Raw genomic sequence first — 24,993 nt, forward strand, 5'->3', positions numbered from 1 at the left:
AATAAAATATAATAAATAATTTATAATAAAAATGAATAACAATAAATTTAGAACATAATAAATTTAAATAGATTTAATATATTTGTTTTAATTTATTACCCTTTTCAGTTTATAGTTTTGAAAAAAAAATGATCCTGTTGGATCACAATTTTTTTCTTAATATTATTTCGTGATTTGTGATGTTTGTTTACCTTTTCCGTCTCGAGGCGTCGCAGGTTCAAACCGTTTCTCTCAAAACTCACAAAACTTTACAGGACAAAGATCAAATATCAAAAATGAACATTAGTTTATGTCTGTAGATCATTTATAATAAATAAAAATATCAATATTAGTTCATAATAACATAATATACTTTTTTAACTCAATATGTTCAGAAAATAAAATCCATAATTAACTGAATAAACTCATGGTACAGTTACTGTTGGCACATTTCAGGCTCCGTACATAAGTTTATTTTTATTATTATTTGATTATAGTGATTTTGTGGTGAATTGTTTATTTACCTGATGCGTCGTTTCGGGGCGTCACGGGTTCAAGCTGCTCCTCTGAAATCTCCCAAAACCTTAACGGAACAAAAATCAAGAGACAATTAAGTTTTGAAACAAAAAAAAAGTAATAAAATAAAATAAAATGACATAAAATAAAAAGTAATAAAATAAAATGAAATGACATAAAATAAAAAGTAATAAAATAAAATGAAATGACATAAAATAAAAAGTAAGAAAATAAACAGTAATAAAATAAAATAAAATGACATAAAATAAACAGTAATAAAATAAAATAAAATGACATAAAATAAACAGTAATAAAATAAAATAAAATGACATAAAATAAAAAGTAATAAAATGAAATGAAATAAAATAAAAAGTAATAAAATAAAATAAAATGAAATAAAATAAAAAGTAATAAAATAAAACTAAACAATAATAACATGAAATGAAATACATTAAAATAAAATAAATATAATAAAGAGACAGACAAGAGGAGAAAGATTAGATTATTTCCATTTAATGTAGAAAATAAAATGACTAAAGTCGACCCCGTCCCTCCCGTCAGAGCTGAATCGTCATCTTTACACATTCAGATATAATTCTCAGAAGAAAAAATGTCATATTGCATCGGAGAAGGCACAGAGTCGAGTAAATCCATCTTTCCTGTCAACGTCCAGAAGAAAAAATAAAAATAAAAAATAACCACAAAAACCTCCAGCGCCCACAGCGATGCTACACACCACAGAAGAAGAAGACGAAGATTTGGTTTGATGAGAAAATAATTTCATTTCTCCGGATGGAAACAAAGAAAACAGCAAAGACGAGTCTGGAAAAACAGTCTGGAGCCAGTAAAAAAAAGAATAACTTAAATAAAATTATGAAATCAAACAGATTCAGGTTTGGGCAGTCAAATCTTGTGCTCACTTTTTGTGAAATTTTGCTGTAAATATGTTTAAATTCAGAACTAAAGTGAAAATATGTTAGATATTTTGGATGCTGTTGATCCACTTTATCCAATATTTTACTGATTTATTAACAAAAAAATAAAATAATTACAGCTAATTAAGTCTTGAGTCTGCAGTTTGCTTTAACTGACACGAAAGACAAAAGTTAATCCATTTTTAAGAGTTTACGGCTGTAAAAATAAAATAATAATAATAATAAAAATACATTAAAATACTCTGTAAATGGTGGAAAAACAGATCTCTGAAACTAAAAGTGTTAAATCCTAAAACAGACTTTGTTTTTGTGTCATCTGTCCAGCAGGTGGAGACACAGAAATGAACATTTCATATTTAAAGGAGGAAAATCTGATTCAGTTTTTAACTCACGATGTGCCGATAAACGAGCATCTATGCCAGTTTTTTCAAAATTTAATTTATAATTTGGATGATGCATAAAAAACAAGCAAACAAATAAAATAAAGAAATTACTCATTTAAATTGCATTATTAAACTAAGAAATGATTAAAATAAAAATGATTAATTTTGCCATACACCAGTTATTCTTCCTTATTCTACTTTGAAATTGAATTATTTTTAAAAAGATTTTTTGTAATTTTTTTTACAGATGTGTCATATCAATGTCACAATAATTTTGTGTTATTTGTACCACAAAAGTAACGTTTGAAGACGGAATAATAAAGTAGAACTGGTGAACATCTTCAATACATTTATGTATATTTTAAAATACATAATTTAAATATAATATTCCTCAATTAAGTTTTGAAATCTTAACCTCAAAATGATTTTTATGATGTTGAATTATTATCATTTTTTACCACTAATTTAACATTTAAAGACAAAATAAGAGAACAGACTCAGTAAATGTCAAAAGTATTATTTTTAAAACGTATTTTTCCTCAGTCTCTGAGTTATACTTTTTAATGTTTTAAACTTATTCAGTTTACTGATGAGACATTTTAATGCAACAAATCTACTCAAGCTTATTTCAGATTCAACGTTTTCAGAGATGTAAAATATTTCAGGCTGAATTTTGGGGAAATGTGTATAAAACGATGCACCGGACATTTAAAATATTTCTGATTAATGGAAGAGTTTCAAATATTTTTCTCTGTTTGACCACCAAAGAGCTGAACCGCTGATACAGAGTATAAATATGACAAATAATGTGAGAAATTATCAGATTTTTATGACCTAGAAGAACATGAACATTATTAGACAATAAACACATAAAAATGAAAGTATAAATCAGCCAGTTTGAGCCTGGTTAAAAGTTTTTTTAAAAATAAAATAAAATAAAATATTTAAAAAATGAAAATAAAATTTCAAAAAGTGAAAATAAAAAAAATAAAAAATAAAAATAAAACCAAAAATAAAAATAAAAATAAACAAAACCAAATACAAGAAAAAAATGGCCCAGTGTTTATCCATTTATAGCTTTTTCTCTCTTTCTCTCTCTCTCTCTCTCTCACACACACACACACACTCACACACACACACACCCACACACACACACACACACACACACACACACACACAGGTTGAATTGCAGGCGTTTGCATTGCTGAAATCCTAAAATATATTACAAAACATTAAAAAAAACCCCTCTAATCATTAATTAAATGACATTTCATAGCAGAAATTTCCAGCGAAAACGACCTCTGAGTTCATCTTCATCTCGACTTCGAGGTCACTTTTGGTGGATTTTTCCCATAAAATAAAACATATTTTTGTTCCGTACAAACGAAATATTAGTGTCCAGAGTTGCAATAAATAAACACTGAGAGCTGCGAGATAATAAATAATTCACGGTAAAGGGATCGTTTGCATACGGACGTCTGAATCATCGCCGCTGAGTGCGAATTATTGCAGTTTCATTTAGTTTCCTTAAATCGTCACATCTTTAACTACACGGCTAAAAACGTCAAGACGTAAAGAAAAAAAAGCCAAATTAAGTTTGAAACAAGACATTTAAAGTTCTATATTTTTCTTTTTATCAAGTCCAAAAAAATAAAAATAAAAATAAAAAAATTAATAAATTTTTTTAAAAAAATAATAAAAAACTCATTGATCCTAATGACAACTATCTTCTGTGTTTCTTTTCATTCATTAATAAAAAGAAAAATAAAACTTTACATTTTAAAACCAACAACTAATAACCAGCTCGGCGCTCGTCGTGTCGTTTTGCTGTTTTGAGACGTTCACAGTCTTTGTCGACAAAATAAAACACGTTTTGCATCGGCTGGATCTTAAAAAGGTTCGATGAGGAATTTTTAGTTCAACAGCGAGACGTGACGGCGTGACCGGGTTTTAAAAAGGCACTGGATTGTTTTTTCATAAATGCTTTGAGTGTTTTCGTTCGTAGAAACATGCAGCGACGGCACAAAAGTCTCTTCTCTTACAATTTCTCGGACAGCGGCAGAAAACGGGACGACACGCGGCTGTTTTCCTCCCAAAAAACCTAAAACTCAGCGATCACAGCTGCTGCGTGTACTTTTATAATCTTCAGTGAATCAAAATAACTTCAACGAGCTGCACATCACGTTAACCCTTTCAAACCTCAGAGGTCTGCGTTTTATCTTTTTTCCAAAAACACAAAAAGGAAGGAGCAATGAAGAAGAAAGGACCCGAAAATTAGCAAGAAATTAGCAAAAAGTACAAGAAAAAGTACCTGAAAACAAACAAACGACAAACGATGAAAATAAGACGTGAAAAAGTGCTAAATTCTGTAACATCATTTTAAATATGTATTTTGAGCATTATAAATACTTTTTCTTAACACACACACGTATATATATATATATATATATATATATATATATATATATATATAAATTAACAGAAATTTGTTCATATATATATATATATATATATATATATATATATATATATATATATATAAATTAACAGAAATTTGTTCATATATATATATATATATATATATATATATATATATATATAAAGACATAAATAATCTTTTTTGTTTAGTTTTTTTACTGAATATCTGAACTTTGTTTTGATGCTGATTTTGATTTTATGTTTGTTTGTTATCAATAATAAAATATTTCCCATATTTTGTTTCATATGTCGTTATTGCAAAAATACCCTGAAATACTGCAGTATTATTTTAGGGCCGTGCAGCCCACTCATGAAAATACACATGAATCCAACATATTATTAGCAAAGATGAATCAAAGTTAAAACTGATAAAGCCTAAAACCTCGGTTCCCATCAGCGGTGAGATGCAGCTCATCCAAGAGAAACAACAACAATTCATCAAAATAAAAGCACGCAGCAGCTGAAATCCTCCACAATAAAACGCCGCGTGGCGTCTCTGCCACGATAAAACTGTACAAAATCGACAAACGTGATAAAAGCGTCCTCGCGCTCTCAGCTGCCCACCAGCACCTCCATGATGTGGTCCAGCTCGGCCAGGTCCATTTTAAACGGCGGGCTCTGAGCGACGCCGCCCGCCGCTCCGTACCGCACCAGGTCGTCCGCCGTCACCACGGGCGTCAGCTTAGACGGCGGCGCTCCAGACGGAGGCGGGCAGGGCCCGAGGTCGTACATGGACGTGTCAATGTCTGTGAAGAGGACGTCGTCCAGGGCGAAGTCCGTCAGGAAGGAGCCCGCGGAGGACGGAGTCTGAGGAGGGGGTTTCTCCGCCCTGCTCTGCGCCTCCTCCTTCATGACGACGTCGAACAGAAGCCGAGCTGGAGGGGGCGACGGCGGGCCGGAGGACGAAGAGGAGGGACAGAGCTCCTCGATCTCCTCCAGGGCGGAGGAGAAGCTGTCTTTGGGTGACGGCGAGGGCGGCGGCGGCCTCGGGGAGTGGTGCAGGTGGTGGGTGGAGGAGGACGGCGGCAGCGTGAAGAACATGGGCAGGTCCTCCTCCAGCAGCGAGGCGGGAGTCAGGCAGGAGTCCAGCGCCGTCAGTCCCGACAGCGACGACGACGACAGGATGCTGAAGGAGGAGGGAGGAGGCGGAGGCTGTCGGTAGCTCTCGTCCTCGCGGGCGGCGGCGACAGGCGGCGCAGCGGTCAGGAAGAGCGCGTCGACGCCTCCTTCCTGCCTGAAGTCGTCGTGGATGCGGCGGATGATGTTGTTGATGAGGACTCGGCGCTGCAGGCCCAGGTCGGCGCCGATCCGCGGCGCGTACAGCTTCATGAGGGACATGTTGAGGACGGTCTGACGCTGCAGCGTGAAGGACGCCTGCGACACGCCGCCGACCGCCGGAGGACGCCGCTCCGCCTCCAAAACGTCCTCATCCTCGTCCAGTTTCCGCTTCACCCCGTTACCCAACATAAATCTGCGGAGGAGAGACACGAAACGTTTCAGAGCGAAGAAACTTTCACGAAATCAAACTGAAAATAAAACGTAAAAACTGAAGAAATACGAGCAGATTTTACGCTGCTTAAAAAGCAGCTGTGAACAGGATTCACACAGTTTTAACAATTCATTCATTTCCAGGACTTTTCCAGGACTTTTCCAGGACTTTAAGGGAAATGTTAAAGTCCAAAAAACCATCGATACTCCTCATCGGCTCCTTTTCATCGCTTCAGACTTTGACTCTATAGATTTTTAAATATATTTTATTTAACAGAGTAACGACTTCAGAAAAGAGCTGACAGTGAAGATGTGAATAAAACTTTAGGGACTGTTCGTTATTTCTGAGAGGGAGGGGCGGTACAATTAAGGGGGATGTTTTGAAGCATTGTGTATTTTATTTCGGCTTTAGCGGCGGACATACAAGTTTACGAATTTATTCTACCAACGATTTTTAAACGAAACATATGCTTCATTTTAAAAAACTGTCTCTCTTATTTTTTTTAATTAAAATTGTTTGGTTGATTTTTAGAGAAAACATTTTGTGAAATTATTTTTCTTTTAAAAAATGATTTTTGGGGCTTTTATTTTGCAATTTTAAATAAAACACTTTGGCTCTATATTTTGCGACTTTTATGGAAAATTTTTGGTGATTTAAAAAAATGGTGAATGCAAATTGCAAATTCAGCTGTTATTTTATTTTTTGACTTTTCCAGATTTTGCCTACCCCAGTTTTAAATAAAGGTTTCTGTGTTTTGGGGTTTTTTTTCTGCTGCTTTCGTCCATAAAAAAGTCGGTAAAGGCTGAAAGTTCTGGGAAAAAGAGCCAGAGGACCTTAAACTGCAGGTATTTTGTCTGAAACTGAGAATCACACTGAGGTTTTGATGAAGAATTGAGAGAAATGACATCTTCAGCAAACTCTGCGCTTTGCTTCTTTATTCTGAACGTTTGATTTGCAGCAAAAACTTTTGGATTTGTTGGGAAATCAGTAAAAATATAATGAAGAAGCTTAAATAATGCAGATAAACGTTACGAAGAAGACAGACGCTCAGAAACAAGAAATAAAGAAATAAAAACAAAAATCCAGGAGACCGAAGATGAGAGCAAAAACTGAAAAAACTGAAAATGACGATCACAGAAACTCAGCCACAGGTTCGAACCCCCACATGACTGACGACATGAAGAGTTTTAAGGACGTGTGTGTGTGTGTGTGTGTGTGTGTGTGTGTGTGTGTGTGTGTGTCACAGTCAGCTGACCTGCTGCCATGTGAGCTGCAGTCAGCTGATTGGGTGAGAGTCAGCGCGACACCTTCTGACTCCCAGAACAACAAAACACAGGAAACGGACGACGACACACACACACACACACACACACACACACACACACACACACACACACACACACACACACACACACACACACACACACCTCTAACACCACAGGTTGACCAGCTGCTGAGAAATCTCCCTACATTTGCTGTGTTTCTCACATGATGTTTATTTGTCATTTTTAGGACAAACACTGAACCACACACACACACACACACACACACACACACACACACACATCTGTGTGTAAAAAGTCTTATCACGATAATTATTTTCATATCAGTCGATATCGATTTATATCACGATGTACATCAAATCACTATTTCAGTCGAGCTTAAAGGTCCCTTTGACTCCTGAGTGAAATATGAAGATATCATAACCAGTGATCACGATAGTGATTATTTCAACAGATAACCGATAACTTCCAGCTTCTCGTGGCCTTTAAGATATGATAACCGATAACTTCTTTTTGTTTGTTTTTCATTAGCTGAGGGTCTGAAAGGCTGAGATGTGGAGAGCACAGATGAATCTAATTTAAGCATTTTCAGAAAAAAACGACATTTCAGACAAAAATCTGGGCAAATTATCTTCTTCTGTCAACTTGAATTGTACAAAAATAATGCAGACATTTTGGTGTCCTAGAAGAGACTGAGATCACCTGAAGGACAAAGAGGACGGAGCGGACATTCAGAGACACCGGAGGAGGACGAGAGCGGAGCGGACATGGCTGGAGTTTGTTCTGTCAACTACATCTCATATTGAAATGGAGGAAAAATTATATCGCGATTGATATCGTTATATCGCCCGGTCTAATCTGTGTGTGTGTGTGTGTGTGTGTGTGTGTGTGTGTGTGTGTGTGTGTGTGTGTGTGTGTGCTGATGAAGCAGCTGTTCGGTTGGAGGTCTGTGGTGGTTGTGGGGACTTGAACCTGTGACCTCTCGATTACTCGGCCAACACGAGTCTGAAAGTGCTGACAGAGACTGAATTAAGAAGCACACACACACACACACACACACACACACACACACACACACACACACACACACACACACACATCTTCACACAAACACACACACGTGCACACAAACACACACTTGTACATGATTATTCATCAGCTTCTCCTCCTCACTGATGTGGGCCCTCAGAGGGGCCATCTGCTCCGACACCCAGAGAGGAGGAGGTGAGGAGGTGAGGAGGTGAGGAGGTGAGGAGGTGAGGAGGTGAGGAGGTGAGGGGAGGTCACAGGAGGTGAGTGACGGAGGAACAGACAGACGGCGGCTTTCCATTAACCCTCAATTGGCACAAATTGAAATTTGTCGTCGAGAAAACGGCGAATAAAAACACGTCAGTTTAAATAAAAAACTTTATCAGAAAAAGTTTTTTACTCTCACATGAGGAAGTACTTCAGCCGATTAAAAAAACTTTTTGGGCTTTTCTGGGTCACATGATGTACGAGTCGAGCTGACTGATATTGGGTTTTTTCGAAGCTGATTACTAAGTCTATGATTATGATTATGACTAAGATGCTGATTATTAGTCGTTAATGAAACTGTTTATATTTGAAATGAAATTTAAGACCAACTGTACAACAACACTCACAGCAGTTAGATTTGTTAAAATTTTCACAAATATTTATTTTAACATAAAACATCTTTTGTTGTGACATTCACACAAGAGGAATTTAGCAAATTTGAGATATTTTAAAATAATATCACTTAAAATAGATTTAAGGCTTTAAGACTTTTTTTTAATGCCGCTCGAAATAATATTTAAGACCAGTTTTACAACCAAAACTGGCATCAGCTGCTAGGGTTTGGTGACATTTTCCTAAATATTTATTGTCACATAAAATGTGATTTTTAATTTTTAATTTTTTGTAACATTCATGGTGGAAGAATTTGACAAATTTCAGATATTTAAAATAATAATAATAATAATATATAAAAGTAAAATAAAAAAGGATGTTACCAGGTATTTAAGAATTTAAAAATGCAATTTCAAAAAAAAAAAAAAAAAAAATTTTAACACCAAATAAGGTTTTATTTTTTTAGATGAATTAATTTGAGAAGGATCTGCAGGAACCCTGCTAATGTTCACACTGATCATATTTGAGATTTTTAATTCTGCAGCGTTTCTTTCTTAATACGTCTTTAATGACTCAAGTCTCGTTGTAAAGTTAATCACAGCTAAGCACACTCCCCGAAAACTGTCCAATAAACCAGCAGCTTCAGAGTCACGTGACCCGTTTGTCTGAGCGTGAATGAAACTAAAATACAGCTGAGTCAGCTCGTCCTGCAGGTGTGGTTTTGGATGTGAGCAGAGTTTCTGGATCTGCAGCTGCCTCCGTCACACTGTGAGCGGCTGCAGCTGCCTCCGTCACACTGTGAGCGGCTGCAGCTGCCTCCGTCACACTGTGAGCAGCCTGCAGACTGCGTTGCGGCCTGCGGACGCCGCGTGGGCTGCTGCGGGGTGTTTTTATTCTCTCTGGTTTCACAGTTAAATTCTTTGGTGTCTGGAGATTTAAGATCGAATCCAGATCACAAACAAAAGCTCTTATCGTGGTTTCTCCTGAATAAACTGCGACGCGGCGTCATGTGAACACTTTTTCTACAGGTTTATGACCACCGTCGGCTGCAACGAGAAAAGCCTTCAGCGCTTTGACTGACGCTCAGTGCGTTTACGTGATGATAGAAAAGTCGAATTATTGTGTCGGTGAGACTAAAACTGGACCTTTAAAATCATGCAAACATGTTAGTCCAAATGAAATCGGACTAAAACACGATCTGAAGTGGATTTCCTCCGTCGTGTAAACGTGCCGCGCTCGGCCTCCTCGTGGTTACTGAGGAGGGAAGTGTTTTTAATTTGGCTCAGGTGAGGGACAGACAGCTTAAAAGGGTAGTATTTTATATTTGTTTTAAATAAAAAAAGTCACTTTTTTATTATTAGTTTATGTGTGTGTGTGTATATAGATATATGTGTGTGTGTGTGTGTGTGTGTGTGTGTGTGTGTGTATATAGATATATATGTGTGTGTGTGTATATGTCTGTTTGTTTTTTTGAAATACTCTTTTATTCTTCGTTCTGTATTATGTCACAACTGTGTTATGTGTTATATGATTGTAAGACATGTATCTTAAAATATCATAAATCTGAATAAAAACATTGTGGGTTATATAAGTATATAACATGTATATATAATATAGATTTATATCACAGACTGGATCAATAATATAGATTTATATCACAGACTGGATCAATAATATCGGTTTAGGCCATAAACAAATGAGTTTTATTTTTGCTTTGAGTCAGAAACACCTGAAAATGTAAAAAAGGCATTTTGGGTGATTTGAAGTTTACGGACAGAGCAGAGAGCTGCTCCTCTTTACAGGTCAGTGTGTTTAACTACGTGACCGTGTGTGTGTGTGTGTGTGTGTGTGTGTGTGTGTGTGTGTGTGTGTGTGTGTGTGTGTGTGTGTGTGTGTGTGTGTGTGTGTGCGTGCGTGCGTGTGTGTGTGTGCGTGCGTGTGTGTGCGTGTGTGTGTGTGTGTGTGTGTGTGCGTGTGTGTGTGTGTGTGTGTGTGTGTGTGTGCGTGTGCGTGCGTGTGTGTGTGTGTGTGTGTGTGTGTGTCAGGCTGACATGTAGGAGCACGTTGCTGCCGACTGACCTGTTTAAAGAGACACTTTTATTTACGCGCTCAGGCAGAGCGAACGAGAGATTTTTGTTTTGATTTGTTTCCTTCGTCACAAAAACGTCTTTTCTGATCCTCCTCACGTCAACAAAACACCGAAAATAAAACTAATGTTTTCTTTGCAAGAGCTGACTTTTCACTAAACGCGCGGAGATAAAACGTCTCCCGGCGGATGTTTAGTGTTTTTGGTTATGAATACACGAGGCGAGTCTGTTCCTCACTGCTGCCAATGACCGTGTTTTAGGGGAAACTGAGACTCCGGGAAGTGAAGGTGGACTTTAGCTCACAGAGGAGAAAACACACGGCAGGATATTCCCTGCTGTGTGTGTGTGTGTGTGTGTGTGTGTGTGAGTGTGTGTGTGTGAGTGTGTGTGTGTGTGTGTGTGTGTGTGTGTGAGTCATCATGTACAGCAGTAGTCACTTCTGCTTAAAGATGAAAAACAAACTCAACATTTGCATCTTTTTCGCCCCCATTTTCAAACACCAACTGCGATACGAGCGTCTTTTTATCTTTCGGTTCTCGCTGAGTCACTGATGAGTCACTGTTTTGTTTTACTTTTGTTTTTGATGCTAAACTTTTACCAACAAACTGTACTGAGGATTTATGGGAAACTGTCACGCTTACAAAAAGGAGCTGGTTGAAGAAAGTAAAACCAAAGTAATTTCAGCTAAACCTAACAGCGCGAAAAACAATAAAATCACCAATATAAGAAATAAGAAAGAAATAAAACAAATGGAAAAACTACAATCAGTAATTTCTCAATATTCAACAAAATGCAAAAAATAGTAAATAAAAAATTTTAAAAAAAAAAAAATTGGGAAATTGTCTAGGGAAAAAAATTTTATTCATGATTATCAGATTATTATAATTTTTTAAGGAATTTTTAAAGTTTTGTTTGTCTTGGGTTTTTTCTACTTTCTTTTGATTTTTCTTTTTTTTTTTTGATTGCTTGGGGTTTTCTTTTTATGAATTTTCTGGTGATTTTCTCGTATACACACACAAAAAAACAATAAAGTTGAAAAAAAATTATGATGTTGATGATAAAAACAAGGGAAAAAACAATAAGTAACTTGGAAAGAGATGTTCCACAAGTTGCATGAAATTAGTAAATTTAGCACATTATATAAAAAAAATAGAGAAAAATATCTTTGGAAAAAAATTATATTTAAAGTTATCATAATTACATTTTTAGAATTATAACTTTGAGCACTTTTGCGAGTCTCGTTCGCCTTGTTTGTTTATTTATTTTTTTACTAATTTTGTTTACATTTTAAGTGTTTACACGTTACCTGGAAGCCTCGCCCACAAACAGTAGTTTTTAATTAAACAAAGGGACTTGTTGCTTAATGATAACTACACACGTTTGTGTGCGTGTGTGTGTGTGTGTGTGTGTGTGTGTGTGTGTGTGTGTGTGTGTGTGTGTGTGTGTGTGTGTGTGTGTGTGGGTGTGTGTGTGTGTGTGTGTGTGTGAGGCTTCCAGGTAGCATGTAAACACTGCCATGCAGATTGTGCCAGCTCTCGTTGGTCTCGAGCAAGCATGCATACATTTCAAACATGACCCCAGTGATGATTTTCAAAACAACTTGGCTCGTCTGGGCTTCAGGAGACTTGGATTACATCAGATGAGCAGTATGGAGACAGTTTGTGGTTTTATTCTGTATTTTTTTCATGTTTTGGAGATAAGTGGGACACCTTTTCCTCGTGAACTTCTGGCAGCGTTTTCTGGACTATAAAACTTCACCCGACTTTCAATCAGCATGAGGTGACGTAGACAATGACTGCATTTTCATTTTTGGGTGAATTATGCCTTTAAAGATTAAAGCACCTCTGTGTCGAAATACGACCTCACAGTGCAGCGAATGTGGCTGTAAACGCTTGTTACCTGATAAATGACTTAATAAAGTTATCAATTGTTGATCAGCTAATCATCTCAGCTCCATAACAAAGTAACACGTGTGTGTTTTCAACGTCTTCCCGACTCGGCCCGTCAGTTCTTGTATCGGAGTTGAGTGTAGCTGGCAGCCTGCGGAGTGTGTGAGTCCGACGTCAAAGTGTTACATAATACACACAAAGTGCTGATTGTACTGCGAGCAGAGCGAACGTCTGTCAGTCCGCCGCAACTCCGCCTGCTCCACTTTTTAAACTCCACCGACCACATTCTTCTTCCCTTTAAACCTCGACGCCACACCAGGAAACATGCAGCACGCTGACCTTTGACCCCCCAGCTGCCGATCTGTGTCACCACAGCCAGTGTAAACACAACTGTGGAGAACTTGTTTTTACACGCCGTCTGCACACAACTACTGAAAATCAGGTCGAAATAAGATGCTTTTTGCACTTTAACTTTAAAGCTTTAAAAGGTGGAGAAATGCTGTTCTGCCAAACTGGTGCGTTCACAATATTTAATAAAATAAAAAAAAGAAGTAAAGATTCAATTTTAAGATTTCTACCTTCTTTTTCTTTTGTTTTGTTTCATACCAATAAATGCAGATTTTTCTGCAGGTCAGACACCTCTATTCAGATTAAGATATCTTTACTTTTGGCCATTTGTAGACTACGCAGATTGCTACCTAATTAAAAAAGTCAACAAAATAGCCTGAAAGGCCATCTTATTATTGGCTGGTTTTAAACATATGTCAGTATATCTTATTACTTTTGGCTGAGAGGTAACAACAAATGAATGATGGATAAATGTCATTGTTGATGGCAAAAATGAGTTTATTGATTATAATACAGGTTTGTGTACACCACACACTACTCCGTTTAATATTGATTGTAGTTTAATATCTATTTAATGGAAATTTGTCTTAAGGAATTTTAAAGGCTGTTTATAGCTGTTATTGAAATAGGTCATGTTTTCCCTTTTTGGGATAATTTTCAAGAGATTTTCCATTTCTGCACTGTTTTATTGGTATTTTTACTCAAGTAAAACATGTAAATACTTCCTCCACTACTAGTATCTATAAATCAGTGCAGGTGAACCAGTGAGACCAGTTTAAAAGTATGTTTTGGTAATACATCAGTACAATAAGATCACTATGAAGTTGATGAATAAATGACTAAATTCAGAAAATTATTCTTAAAAAGCCAGGGCAAACTGTTTTGAAATCTATATTCATAATGATTATATATAATTCAAAATTTTGCTGCAGAATTTTTATTTTTAAGCACCTGTCCCATGTCATTTCCTGGTTTGTTTTTATTTTCCTCATTTTTTGTGTGTGTAATTTTTAAGTAATTTTCCATTTCTGCACGGTTTTATAGTTATTTTTTCTTGAGTAAAACATTTAAATACTTTTCCCACCGGCAGCATGTATACATCAGCGCGGGTGACCCAGTGAGACCAGTATAAAGCTGTCAAAGCAGCAGCTGGTCTCCGGACCCTGCGGGACCTCCAGGACACCGGCTGCTCCCGGCCACCTGCCCCGGCAACCAGGCACCCGCGCCCGGCCACAACCTCCACACAGCACCGGGAGAAAAGCGGTTGTTCTAACTATATTTATATACAAAAACCTCACTATTATTGAAATGAAATGAGTTTTTGTGAGGACAAAGGTGGGATTTAACATATATTTTTAAATATTTTAACAATATTCAGCGACACAAACAGCTTCTTTTCTCCGTAAGTTCACACGGTGACTCATTAAAAAGCTCCCCGGTGAGGGAGCACGGGGGCCGGTCAGAGTGTGCGGACGGTGTCGGTGCTGGTCGGTCACTCACCACATGTAGCTAGTCCCATCCAGAGTCTCCTCTGCTGCATGGGTGTCGGTCGGTCGGTCGGTCGGTGGGTCGGTCGGTCGGTGAGGCCGGAGCGGAGCGGCGGACGGTCGGCGGTAAAAGGAGGAAGGAGGAGAAGACGGAGGAGAACCGCGCCGTTAGTCCGTTTGTGTGTCTCTGCTCCGCCGTCGTCCCTCCGGTGACTGCCGCGACCCCAACGCTCACCGAGCTCCGCACACAATGGCGAAGTGGAGAGGAGGAGGAGGAGGAGAGGAGGAGGAGGAGGAGGAGGAGGAGAGGAGGAGGAGGAGGAGAAGTGCTGGAGAGGAGCGACAGTCAAGACACCAAAAAACCGCCATTAACACCACTTCCTGCGATAAACTTCAAAGTAAAAGCCAGTTTATTTGCTTCAAATACGGCCTGTACGGAAGATTATTAGGGCCAAACATGAGAAATAATTTTGAGGGGAGAAAGATTTTTATTATTTTTATTAATTAATATTTTTTAATTAAAAAAAAAAATTATGCATATCGACAAAAAGTCGAACTGTCAAGAAAAATATTGAAAGACAATGTTGAGGGGAAAAAAATAAAAATATTGAGAAAAGTATTTCAGTATTATTCTTGTAATTTTGGATTTTTTTTGACATGCAGAATGGAATAAATAAATAAATAATTTAAATAATAATAAATATTTTCTCCTGTCTTGCCCTAATCCTCTTCCATGCCCGTAATGCCAAATTTGGGGAAATGCATAAAAACACAAATCTACACTGTAAAGTCTGTGTGTGTGTGTGTGTGTGTGTGTGTGTGTGTGTGTGCGCGTGCGTGCGCTTTACAAAGCTTTTCTTCACAGGCCAGCAGGAAATGTGCATTGACTTTACCTCACAGCGATGAGCTTGATGCAGCTCCTGTTGTGGTGTTTGCAGCACACTGACAGAAAAATGGTGCATTGTGGGATCTTTGTGGAGACAGGACACCTGTGCTGACAGGTGTGACTGTAGCGATAACATTTTGAATCTTCAGCGTGGACTCTACTCAGTCAGGTTTTTATAGGTCTCTTTGACAAGCCCCTTAAAGTACAATCATCCGACCTGAAAACTCCTAAAAGCTGCAGAGTAATTCCACTTAAGTAGAGAGTTTATATTTTCAGTATTAAATTAAAAATAAGTCGCAGAGTTGAAAACACAAAAAGCTATTCAGCCCTAACCCATCCTCCACTGATGCAGCCAACTTAAAGGGATAGTTTAGATATTTTAAAGTTGGTTGATCAGTGGGATTCATCACTGAGCTCACCTGCTCACAGCAGATTTGGGTGGCTCAGAGCGTTTGGTGCTTCCCGGAAAATTTTGAGAAAATTAAGAGAAAGTTGCTGCATGAGGACCAACGACTTGTTCCCACCACAAGAAAAGACTCTGGTACAGTACAAGTACCTCAAATTTGTTCTTAACTCTCTGTAACCTGAGTGAATTGGCTTGATTTTTTTTTTCAATAACATGAGCAACAATAGAAGAAATAACCCAAAAATAAGCAAAAATTGAACAAGAAAAGTACCTGAGAATTAGTTTAAATAGTTAATAATTAACAGGAAAAACAAAATACAAAAAACAACAATGCAAATGAGACTTGGAAAAGTACTTCTCGTCGCCTGTTACCCATGTTTTTGAAAGGAATCAAACCGATTAGCTCAGGTTTTAAAGGGTTAATGGTTTGTTCATCACACTGTGGAGAAGCTGTTTTCCATCTGTCTCCAGTTACGAAGCTGATTTTACTCCAGCAGAAGTTTCTTTTGTTTGGGAGACGGAGCGCAGAGATCTGTGGCCGAGCTGGACGTCACCGGCCGTCACTCTCAACACTTCGCCGTCTCTGCAAAACAGTTTTGAAATGTTACTAAAATAAAAGTCAGATCAGACGGGCGAATAACTGCCGCAGCTCAGATGAAAAAAACAAAAATATGATCCGCAGAATGAGATCACATCTTTTTGTTTTGGGGATTTGTTCTGGGAAGTAACCGATGTTTGAACTGTGAGCAGAGACAAAAAGATGGAAAAAAACATTGGTAAGAAATGTTCCAGAAAGTGCAAGAAATTCATAGATTTAGAGAATTATTTCTAAAAAGCTAGGGGAAAAATGTCTAGGGGAAAAAAGAAGAAAGCAAGGGGAAAAACTCATATTTAAAATTATGTTAAAGTCTTTTTTAAACGAATTGTTCATTCTTAATTTTTAAACCTTTTTTTAAATTTAAACTTTTTTCTTACAATTTTTTGGGTCATTTCTAAACAATCAAATAACTACAATGCAGTGACTGTTCAGGTGAGCAGAGGTGGGAAAAGCTGGACGTGAACACACAAATACTTCTTTTCAGTACTTCTTCTCGGTAACACGCCTACGTGGCCTCAGATTGAAATAATGACGGCTAATTTGGTGGCTGCAATAGAAATAAAGCTGCTGATGTTTTGAACGTCCATCGCCATGGTTACTGGGATGTCATCACCAGATAGGAAGTCATATAACATCACTGAGTGGAAACAGTCATTTCCACATGTGTTTCATCAAGATTTTGAAAATATTGTTCGCGTTTTGAGCAAATCTGTGATGGAAACTCGCCCTCTCAAACTCAAACACTTCATGGCACCTTCAAAGGTTCCTCAGCGCATCAGTTTTTGTCAGAGCGTCGGCTGCTGCCTCTCTAACAGCCGTCCCGCCTCTCTCATAGTAAATATCTCTCCACTTCAGTCAGGATCAAATGAAGCGTCACTGTTAACCTGCTGCTGACCGCAGATACGACGCACAGTCTCTACAAAGAGCCCTCGGTTCAGCTGCACGTCTTCAGCCTCGGCTTCACTCTGTTTATCCCACCGACTGTTTTCTTGCTTCTCCTGCTGAGTGAAAAACCACAAGTATGTCAGGAATCCCAGATATTCAGCATCTCCGGTCCTTAACTGTCAGCTGTGCACATGAAACTCACAGGGAGAGTTTGCACAACACACAAGAAATTACACTTATTCTAACAGCTTTTTTTAAGGCTGCTTTTTACTTCTGTAGCCCTGGTTTTGCAGATTAACTCCAGCATATTGTCTAATTTGCAAAATAAATCAATTAACTTCACTGCATCAGCTCTTAAGATTCCTATCTGCTGACAGGAATCTGCAAACAAACAATGAAAAAACAAGGTGTTTTTGTGTCTGTATTTTGAGTTTTGTTCATTAGTTCTTGCTGTAGTTTGTTAATTCTGCTCGGTGGCTTAGTAGCAATATTAAATTTATTTTATTTCAGTGTGAACACTTTTATTAACCCTTTTTAAGCTGGGCAAATAGGCTCGATTTATTTCAAAAACACTGGAAGAAGGAAATAAGCAGTTGAAGAAATTACCCAAAAATTTGCTGTAAATTAGGAAAAAGTAGAAGAAAATTATCTGAAAATGAGCAAAAAAAAAAAAAAAAAACGGAGTAAATTCACACAGCAGACGTGGGTTTTTATCACCTCCGGCTCTTATCAACATCTGGCAACACCAGCACGAGCGCGGTAATTTCAGTTTCTAAACCGGCGAGGTACAATGACGTGCCGTCACTAATTACCCTCCATCTCCTCCTAAGCAGCTTAAACATTGTTCCAAATTAGTCTGCTCTGAGTCTGAAAGGGGACTTAATGAATAAGCGATAAATAAAGAGAAGAAACCACTGAAAAGTTGTCAAAGACCTCTGTTCCTGCTGCTGTCTGCTGTTTACCTGTTCTCCTGCATATCCGTGATGTCACAGGGACACACCAACAAGACAACGCTGGCACACACATACCAGCTGACAGATAAAAGGCCGACTCGCTTTTCAACGGTAAATTCAGTGGCAGTGGGAATACAGATATTTAGCAGGTGTACCTGTGTTTAAAAGACCTGCGTGCACCCGCTAATCGCGGTGTGAATGAGTTATTAGTAACCTCAGACACAACCTGCCTCCGTGGTCATGACGTGCGTGGTTGTGCGTTTTCTAGGTGGTTAAAAACATTACGTATACGGGCCCTTAAAGGAGTATTTAAGGCTTCAGACATTTTCAGACTGAAACCAAAATGCTTCGTCCAACTTTGAGAAATTCAATTTGGTCCGATTTTAGTTGGATTAACGCAATAATTTAACTTTTTTGTAACATTATGTAAAGTATGAAGCAAACAAGACAGGGGTGTCCACATACTTTTGGCCACACAGTGTATCCTGAGATGAGCCAAACATTACTCATTACACAGTTTGTGTGTTTTTCTGCAGCCTCGGAGTTGCCACACAACACACCGCCGGCTCCTTCGCCACAACGCCACGGCATCACGTCATGTTTACGCTGTCGCCACGGATACGAAAACCTCGTCTCTCCAGGAACTTAACCACCAAGTAAAGGTAATTAACTGGTGGATCCGCTCACAGGTGCCAAGCTGCCGTCTCCTCTGCGCAGAGTCGGAGGTGGAAAGAAACCGTCTGCGGTTTCAGATTGTTGGCGTCCGTCCATCAGCACGTTTTTTTCACTTTTCTCTCCTCGAAGTCACTGAAACTCACCGCTGCTGTCAGGAGGACGGGAGGGCGGCGTGACAGAGGCTCTTTAGAAGGTGATAACTTGTTAATGAAGTTTAGCTGCCGTCATGGGAATCGAGTATTTAAGCAGTGGAGGACGAACTCTTTACAAAACACTTTGAAACTGAAGCAAATTAGCTTGTTTTTATTTAAAAAACAATGAGCAACGTCAAGAAATGACCCAAAAATCTGCAAAAACAAACAAAAAAAAGGCAAGAAATTTACCTCAGATTTTTTTTTTTAAATTAAGCGACATGGGAAAAAAAGTGCGATATAATTAAATAAAAAAATTAATATAATATATACTCTTTCTGTAACATAATTTAAATATATAATTATGAATATTAGATCTATAGTTTATTTTTAATATTTTTCTCATAATCTCTCTACCTCTTTTTTTCCCCTTTTAAAAATTTCTTACACTTTGCAGGATTTCTTTTTTTGCCATATATTGCTGACTGCCTGTTACCCCCATGTTTTTTTTTTAAAGAAATAAAACCGATTTGCTCACGTTTCAGGAGTTTAACTTGTTTACATTTTGAGGTATCTGATCCTTTCATTATAATTTACTTGTTTGTTTTTGTTTTACTTTGTCTGTTTGTTGTTTCTTACACTTTTAAGTAATGTCTTGCTAATTTGTGGGGAAAAAAGAAAAAGTTCACAATCACTAATTACATATTTAAAATTATCTGACTGAATTATTGAAATTTTTGGGGCACCTTTTTTCCAGGTTTTTCCTCGCTTGTGTGATTGATTTTTTTACTTAATTTTTTTTTTTTTTAAGTAATTTTCGGGTCATTTTCTTTGTCATTTCTTCTTTCATTACTCATGTTTTTTTAAAGCGATCAGGCCAGTTGTCTCAGGGTTCAAAGGGTTAAAGGTTGCGTAAATGCTCGAGTATGAGCAGTATGTGGATCATGTAAAGCGCCGCGAACACAGCGGAGAGTTCACGTCAGGTCTCGCTGTGTTTGTGCACGAGCGGCGCGGCGGCAGTAAACAGCTGTCGGTCGGCCGGAGAACCACGACGTCTACAAACAGGCTGAAGTCACGTGAGGACACGACCACGAGTCCTTCAGAGGACGGCGCAGGACAAACGGTTTAATCATTAAAACGTCTTTTCTCTGCCTAAAAGGATCCATCTGTCAGACTGTAAACACCAGAGAAACCAGGCAGGCCGTCTTATTTCAGCGCTCCAGCACGTTTTTTAAACCCTGAACCTCCGTATACGAGACCGGCTCAAGACCACGCCCCTCCAAACGCGCCAACCGCCCAACGAACGCCAAACATCGACACCTCTGGCCCCCAAAAAATCTCACTTTGAGCGGTTATTGTCTCTAAAGCAGGGAGACTAAACTTGCCCATAAATGCTTCGAGGATTTTAGGACATTTATAAGATTTTAGGACATTTATAGAATTTTAGGATATTTATAAGATTTTAGGACATTTCTAGGATTTTAGGACATTTATAGAATTTTAGGACATTTTTAGGATTTTAGGACATTTCTAGGATTTTAGGACGTTTCTGTGATTTTAGGATGTTATTAGGATTTCAGTATATTTTTTTGGATGTTAGGACATTTCTAGGATTTTTGGACATTTCTAGGATTTTAAGACGTTTCTGTGATTTTAGGACATTTTTAGGATTTTAGGACGTTTATAGGATTTTAGGACATTTCTAGGATTTCAGGATATTTCTAGGAGTTTAGGATGTTTCTATGATTTTAGGACATTTCTTGGATTTTAGGGCATTTTTAGGATTTCAGGACATTTCTATGATTTGAGTACATTTCTTGGATTTCAGGACATCTTTAAGATTTCAGTATATTTCTCGAAGTTAAGGATGATTCTATGGTTTTAGGACATTTCTAGGATGTTTGGACGTTCCCAGGATTTTGGGACATATCTAGGATTTGGGATGTTTCTCGGACCTTGTGACGTTTCTATGATTTTGGGACATTAGTGTCTTATCGAGGGCCTCTGTCGGGGGTGTGAGGGATCCAAAACTTGATCAACGAGCTCTATTTTGATGCTGTTTTATGCACTCTGACACCTTATGAACTTTTCTCAGATTTAAGGACATTTCTTGGATTTTAGGACACTTTTAGGATTTCAGTATATTTCTCGGACCTTAGGACGTTTATAGGATTTGAGGACATTTCTAGGATTTTTTAACTTGTCTTTCTTTTTTTGTTTTACTAATTTTCATGCTTTTTTCCTCATAGTTTTTACAATTTTCCTGCTAATTTTGGGTAATTTCTTCTTTTGTAGCTATAGATAAGTATTATTTTTATATAAAACATTCTTTCTCAGGTCATTTTACTGTTTTTTCTATTTCTTTGTTTTTCTTTTTTTACAGCTTATTTTCAGGGTTTTTTTTCTAATAGTTTTTACAAATTTCTCACAAATTTTTGGGTAATTTCTTCTTTCGTTGCTGTTGATAAGTACGCTTTTTGGTGCATTACTTTTTGTAGAAAGTTTTTTGCTCATATAGTATATATATATATATATATGTATGTTGAAGGAAAAGAAAATACTTGAAGTACAAGTACATGCAGTAAATGTTACTTTGAGTCTCTGAATTTCAGACGGCAGTCGGACAGTGTGTGTGTGTGTGTGTGTGTGTGTGCTTGTGTGTGTGTGTGTGTGTGTGTGTGTCCTGACAGCTGTGCGACACTGCAGGTCTGTTTCTTTACAGCAAGCCATCAGACAGATCAGCTGCTGAGACTGAACTTCACACATGGACCCATAATAACCTCCTCCTCCTGCTCCTCCTCCTCCTCCTCCTCCTCCTCCTGCTGCAGAGGGGTGAAAGACGTCGGCCTCTGCAGCTGTCACCCCCACCCCCACGTCCACCATCACCCAGCAACCGGCTACAAACGAAGCCGGCAAACAGACCCGGCTCCTCAGATACGCCGCCACTGCCTCCTCCTCCCCCGCTGCTGCCTCCTCCTCCCCCGCTGCTGCCTCCTCCTCCCCCGCCGCTGCCTCCTCCCGTTCCTCCACACTAAAAACATCTCTGTGCTCACTGTGGGTTTTGTTTTGCAGCTGAAAGCAAACTGGGGGTTCAGTGTCGGAGGAGGAGGAGGAGGAGGAGGAGGAGGAGGAGGAGGAGGGGTGAAGTCCTGCACCCTTTCTCTTTTTTATTGCCTAATATAATCAGAGCGTGCTGGTAAATGAGGGAGGACGCAGAAAACACGGTTCACCGACACGAGCTCGACCACTTCACACACGTATTTCAGTGCTGAAAAACACGGCGGTTTAACAAAAGTAGACCGTCTACAGCTGGGAGGCTCAACATGCTCCGGGGCCACCGATACGTAATCACGGGAGGACAGGGGCCACCGATACGTAATCACGGGAGGACAGGGGCCACCGATACATAATCACGGGAGGACAGGGGCCAGTCGCAGCTGCCTCGCACGTTTCCAGGATTTGAGGATGTTTCTAGGACTTTCCGACGTTTCTAAGATTTTAGGACACTTCTCCGATTTTAGGATGTTTCCAGAACATTAGGACTTTTCTAGGATTTTGGGATGTTTCTAGCATTTTAGGACATTTCTAGGATTTTAGCACACTTCTAGGATTTTAAGACGTTTCTTGGATTTTTGGAAATTTCTAGCATTTTAGGACGTTTCTGGGATTTTTAGGACATTTCTCAGATTTTAAAACATTTCTCGGATTTTAGAAAGGTTCTAGAAATTTTTTGGATTTTGGAAAGTTTCTTGGTTTTTAGGACGTTCCTAAGACTTGGATATTTCTAGGACTTCCGCACATTTATAGGATTTTCGGATGTTTCTAGGAAATTAGGAAATTTCTCAAATTTTAAGATGTTGGATGTTGCAGAAAATTGTTGGGTGGCACCCAGCACCCTGCTGAGGGCCCGATTTGTCCCACAAATTGAGTATCACTGGTATTTACAGTAAACAGATGAAAAAACTTTAGAAATTTGTGCTACCTACAGAGAAAAGGATGCTTTGGCTCAAGAGGTAGAAATCCTACAACTACCAGAATGCACTGTGCCACACCAGACCGATAAATGTTCCTGCTGTTGGGTAACGTAACGCAAACTCAAAAACACATTTCAGAAAACATTTCTCAAACATAGTGTAGTAAAAAGTACAAGATTTACCTCTGAGATGTAGTAATGAAGGAGAAAGCTGCACAAAACAGAAATACTCAAGTACAAGTACCTTCATTTGGTACTTAGATGCAGTACTTAAGTAAATATAGTTAGTTGCTTTCATCACCGTCAGAGGAAAAGTTTTGTACATTTTGTTGTTTTGTTGAGTAATTCAGTCCTAAATGTATTTCCTTCATCATGCAGGGATCATCAGCTCCATATTTAACGTCTCAGCTGTTTACCGTGAGCATGCACACACACTCCAGACTGAATCTGAAGAGTTTGTTGGTTTTGCAGCAGGAAGCTGACGCTGCCCTCAGCTGGTGCGGAGCTGCAACTTCATTTCACACCATCTGGAGAGATTTGGGAAAAAATCTGTCTTGTGACAGGATGCCAGAGCGCCTGCCGACCGTGTACTGATTCCCAATCAAAAATAAATTCATACTGGATTTTTTATTATTTTTTGTGCTTGAATATAAATAAGATGCCACTTTAAGTCATCACACACCTGGATGTGACTCTTGGCAAAGCTACGTGAGGACAGATATTTTTCATAAAATACAATTATATTTATATGTTTAAGATCACAGAAATATTTACGTCTGTTGTATATTAGCATTTTCAAGTCTTTTTTAATCATTTTTTGTGCTTATTTATGGTCATTTTCTAAGTTGCTCATTGACTTCTCCAAATGTTATTTTTTTTTTAAAAAAAGCTCAGATTTTAAATGGTTAAGCCCAAATTCATGTTAGACTGTCTACCATCTTTTCAAAGACACATTAAAATCTTCAAAGTTCCCATCGAGGTTTTTACGGATTTTATGTCGTAGATCAAAATGCAAAAAACTCTTAAGCTTGTTTTAACCTTTTCACGCCCGCGCTGACGTCAGTTTTCTTGTGCTGCATTCAGACACCTTTAACAAACATTTAAATTCGGTTAGTTTCTCTTAAAAACATGGGATAATAAATATAAATAATAATAAAGGTTAATAAATATAAATGCAACTTGGCAAGAAATGTCCTGAAAACTGTAAAATAAATTAGTAAAAGGTGACGAGGACATGATGTCAAGAGTAGTTGGCAGACTGTCAGATAGATGTTAAAAAAGAAAAAGATGTATTTCTTTTTTTCTATATTTAAACTTATGTTACAGAAATATATTTGTTTTATAAAAAAACTTTGACTCATTTTCTTTCTTTTTTTAACATTTATTTCTTTTTCTTTTTTTGCCAATTTCCTTCTTTATTTTTTTTTTACTTTGTATTTATATATATATTTATACTTGCTAATTTGGGGGCATTTTTTTCTCATCCTCCTTTCTGTTTTTTACAGAAATCAAGCAAATCTGCTTAGGTTTTAAAGGGTTACGCACAGACCTTATTCAGGCCTCTAACAGAAAAACCCATTGAAAAAACAAACACTGACTTAAAGACAAGGGAACCGGGAGCGCAAAAATGCAAACTCATTTCCTGGTTTTAGGACTCATTTACTGAAGGTGTGAACAGCCCACTGAGACGTTTGTTTACAATAACTACAACCCACAAATAAAAACTGAACTGCAAAATATTGTAGATATTAAGAAACGTAATTTTAACACTTTGAAACTCGAGCTAATTAGTACATTTAAAAAAATATTTATATTGGAAAAAGGAAAGAGCAATTTGGTAAGAAATGTTCCACAAATTTATGTTTTAGGGCAATTTTTTTTTCTTTTGTTGCTGTAGATATGTCTGAATTTTGGTGCTCCACTTTTCATAGAAAATGTACAATGAGTGCATGACGACAGCCTGGCTGAGTACAAAGTATAACT

General features: G+C 37.9%; 1 protein-coding gene across 1 annotated transcript; it reads right to left on the bottom strand.

Moving 5' to 3' along the window:
* Positions 1–4,419: 4,419 nt before the first annotated feature.
* LOC121966110 (SERTA domain-containing protein 2-like) lies at positions 4,420–21,973 on the bottom strand. The gene is made up of 2 exons (XM_088075058.1): positions 14,517–21,973; positions 4,420–5,762 (listed from the first exon to the last, which is right to left on the bottom strand). The coding sequence occupies exon 2, from the start codon at positions 5,756–5,758 to the stop codon at positions 4,844–4,846; it is 915 nt and encodes a 304-aa protein (XP_087931184.1). The 5' UTR covers positions 5,759–5,762; positions 14,517–21,973; the 3' UTR covers positions 4,420–4,843.
* Positions 21,974–24,993: the final 3,020 nt, after the last annotated feature.

Source organism: Plectropomus leopardus, chromosome 3 (assembly GCF_026936395.1).
Source record: "Plectropomus leopardus strain MGB_pleo_1.0 chromosome 3, ASM2693639v1, whole genome shotgun sequence".
In the NCBI taxonomy this organism is placed as follows: domain Eukaryota; kingdom Metazoa; phylum Chordata; class Actinopteri; order Perciformes; family Serranidae; genus Plectropomus; species Plectropomus leopardus.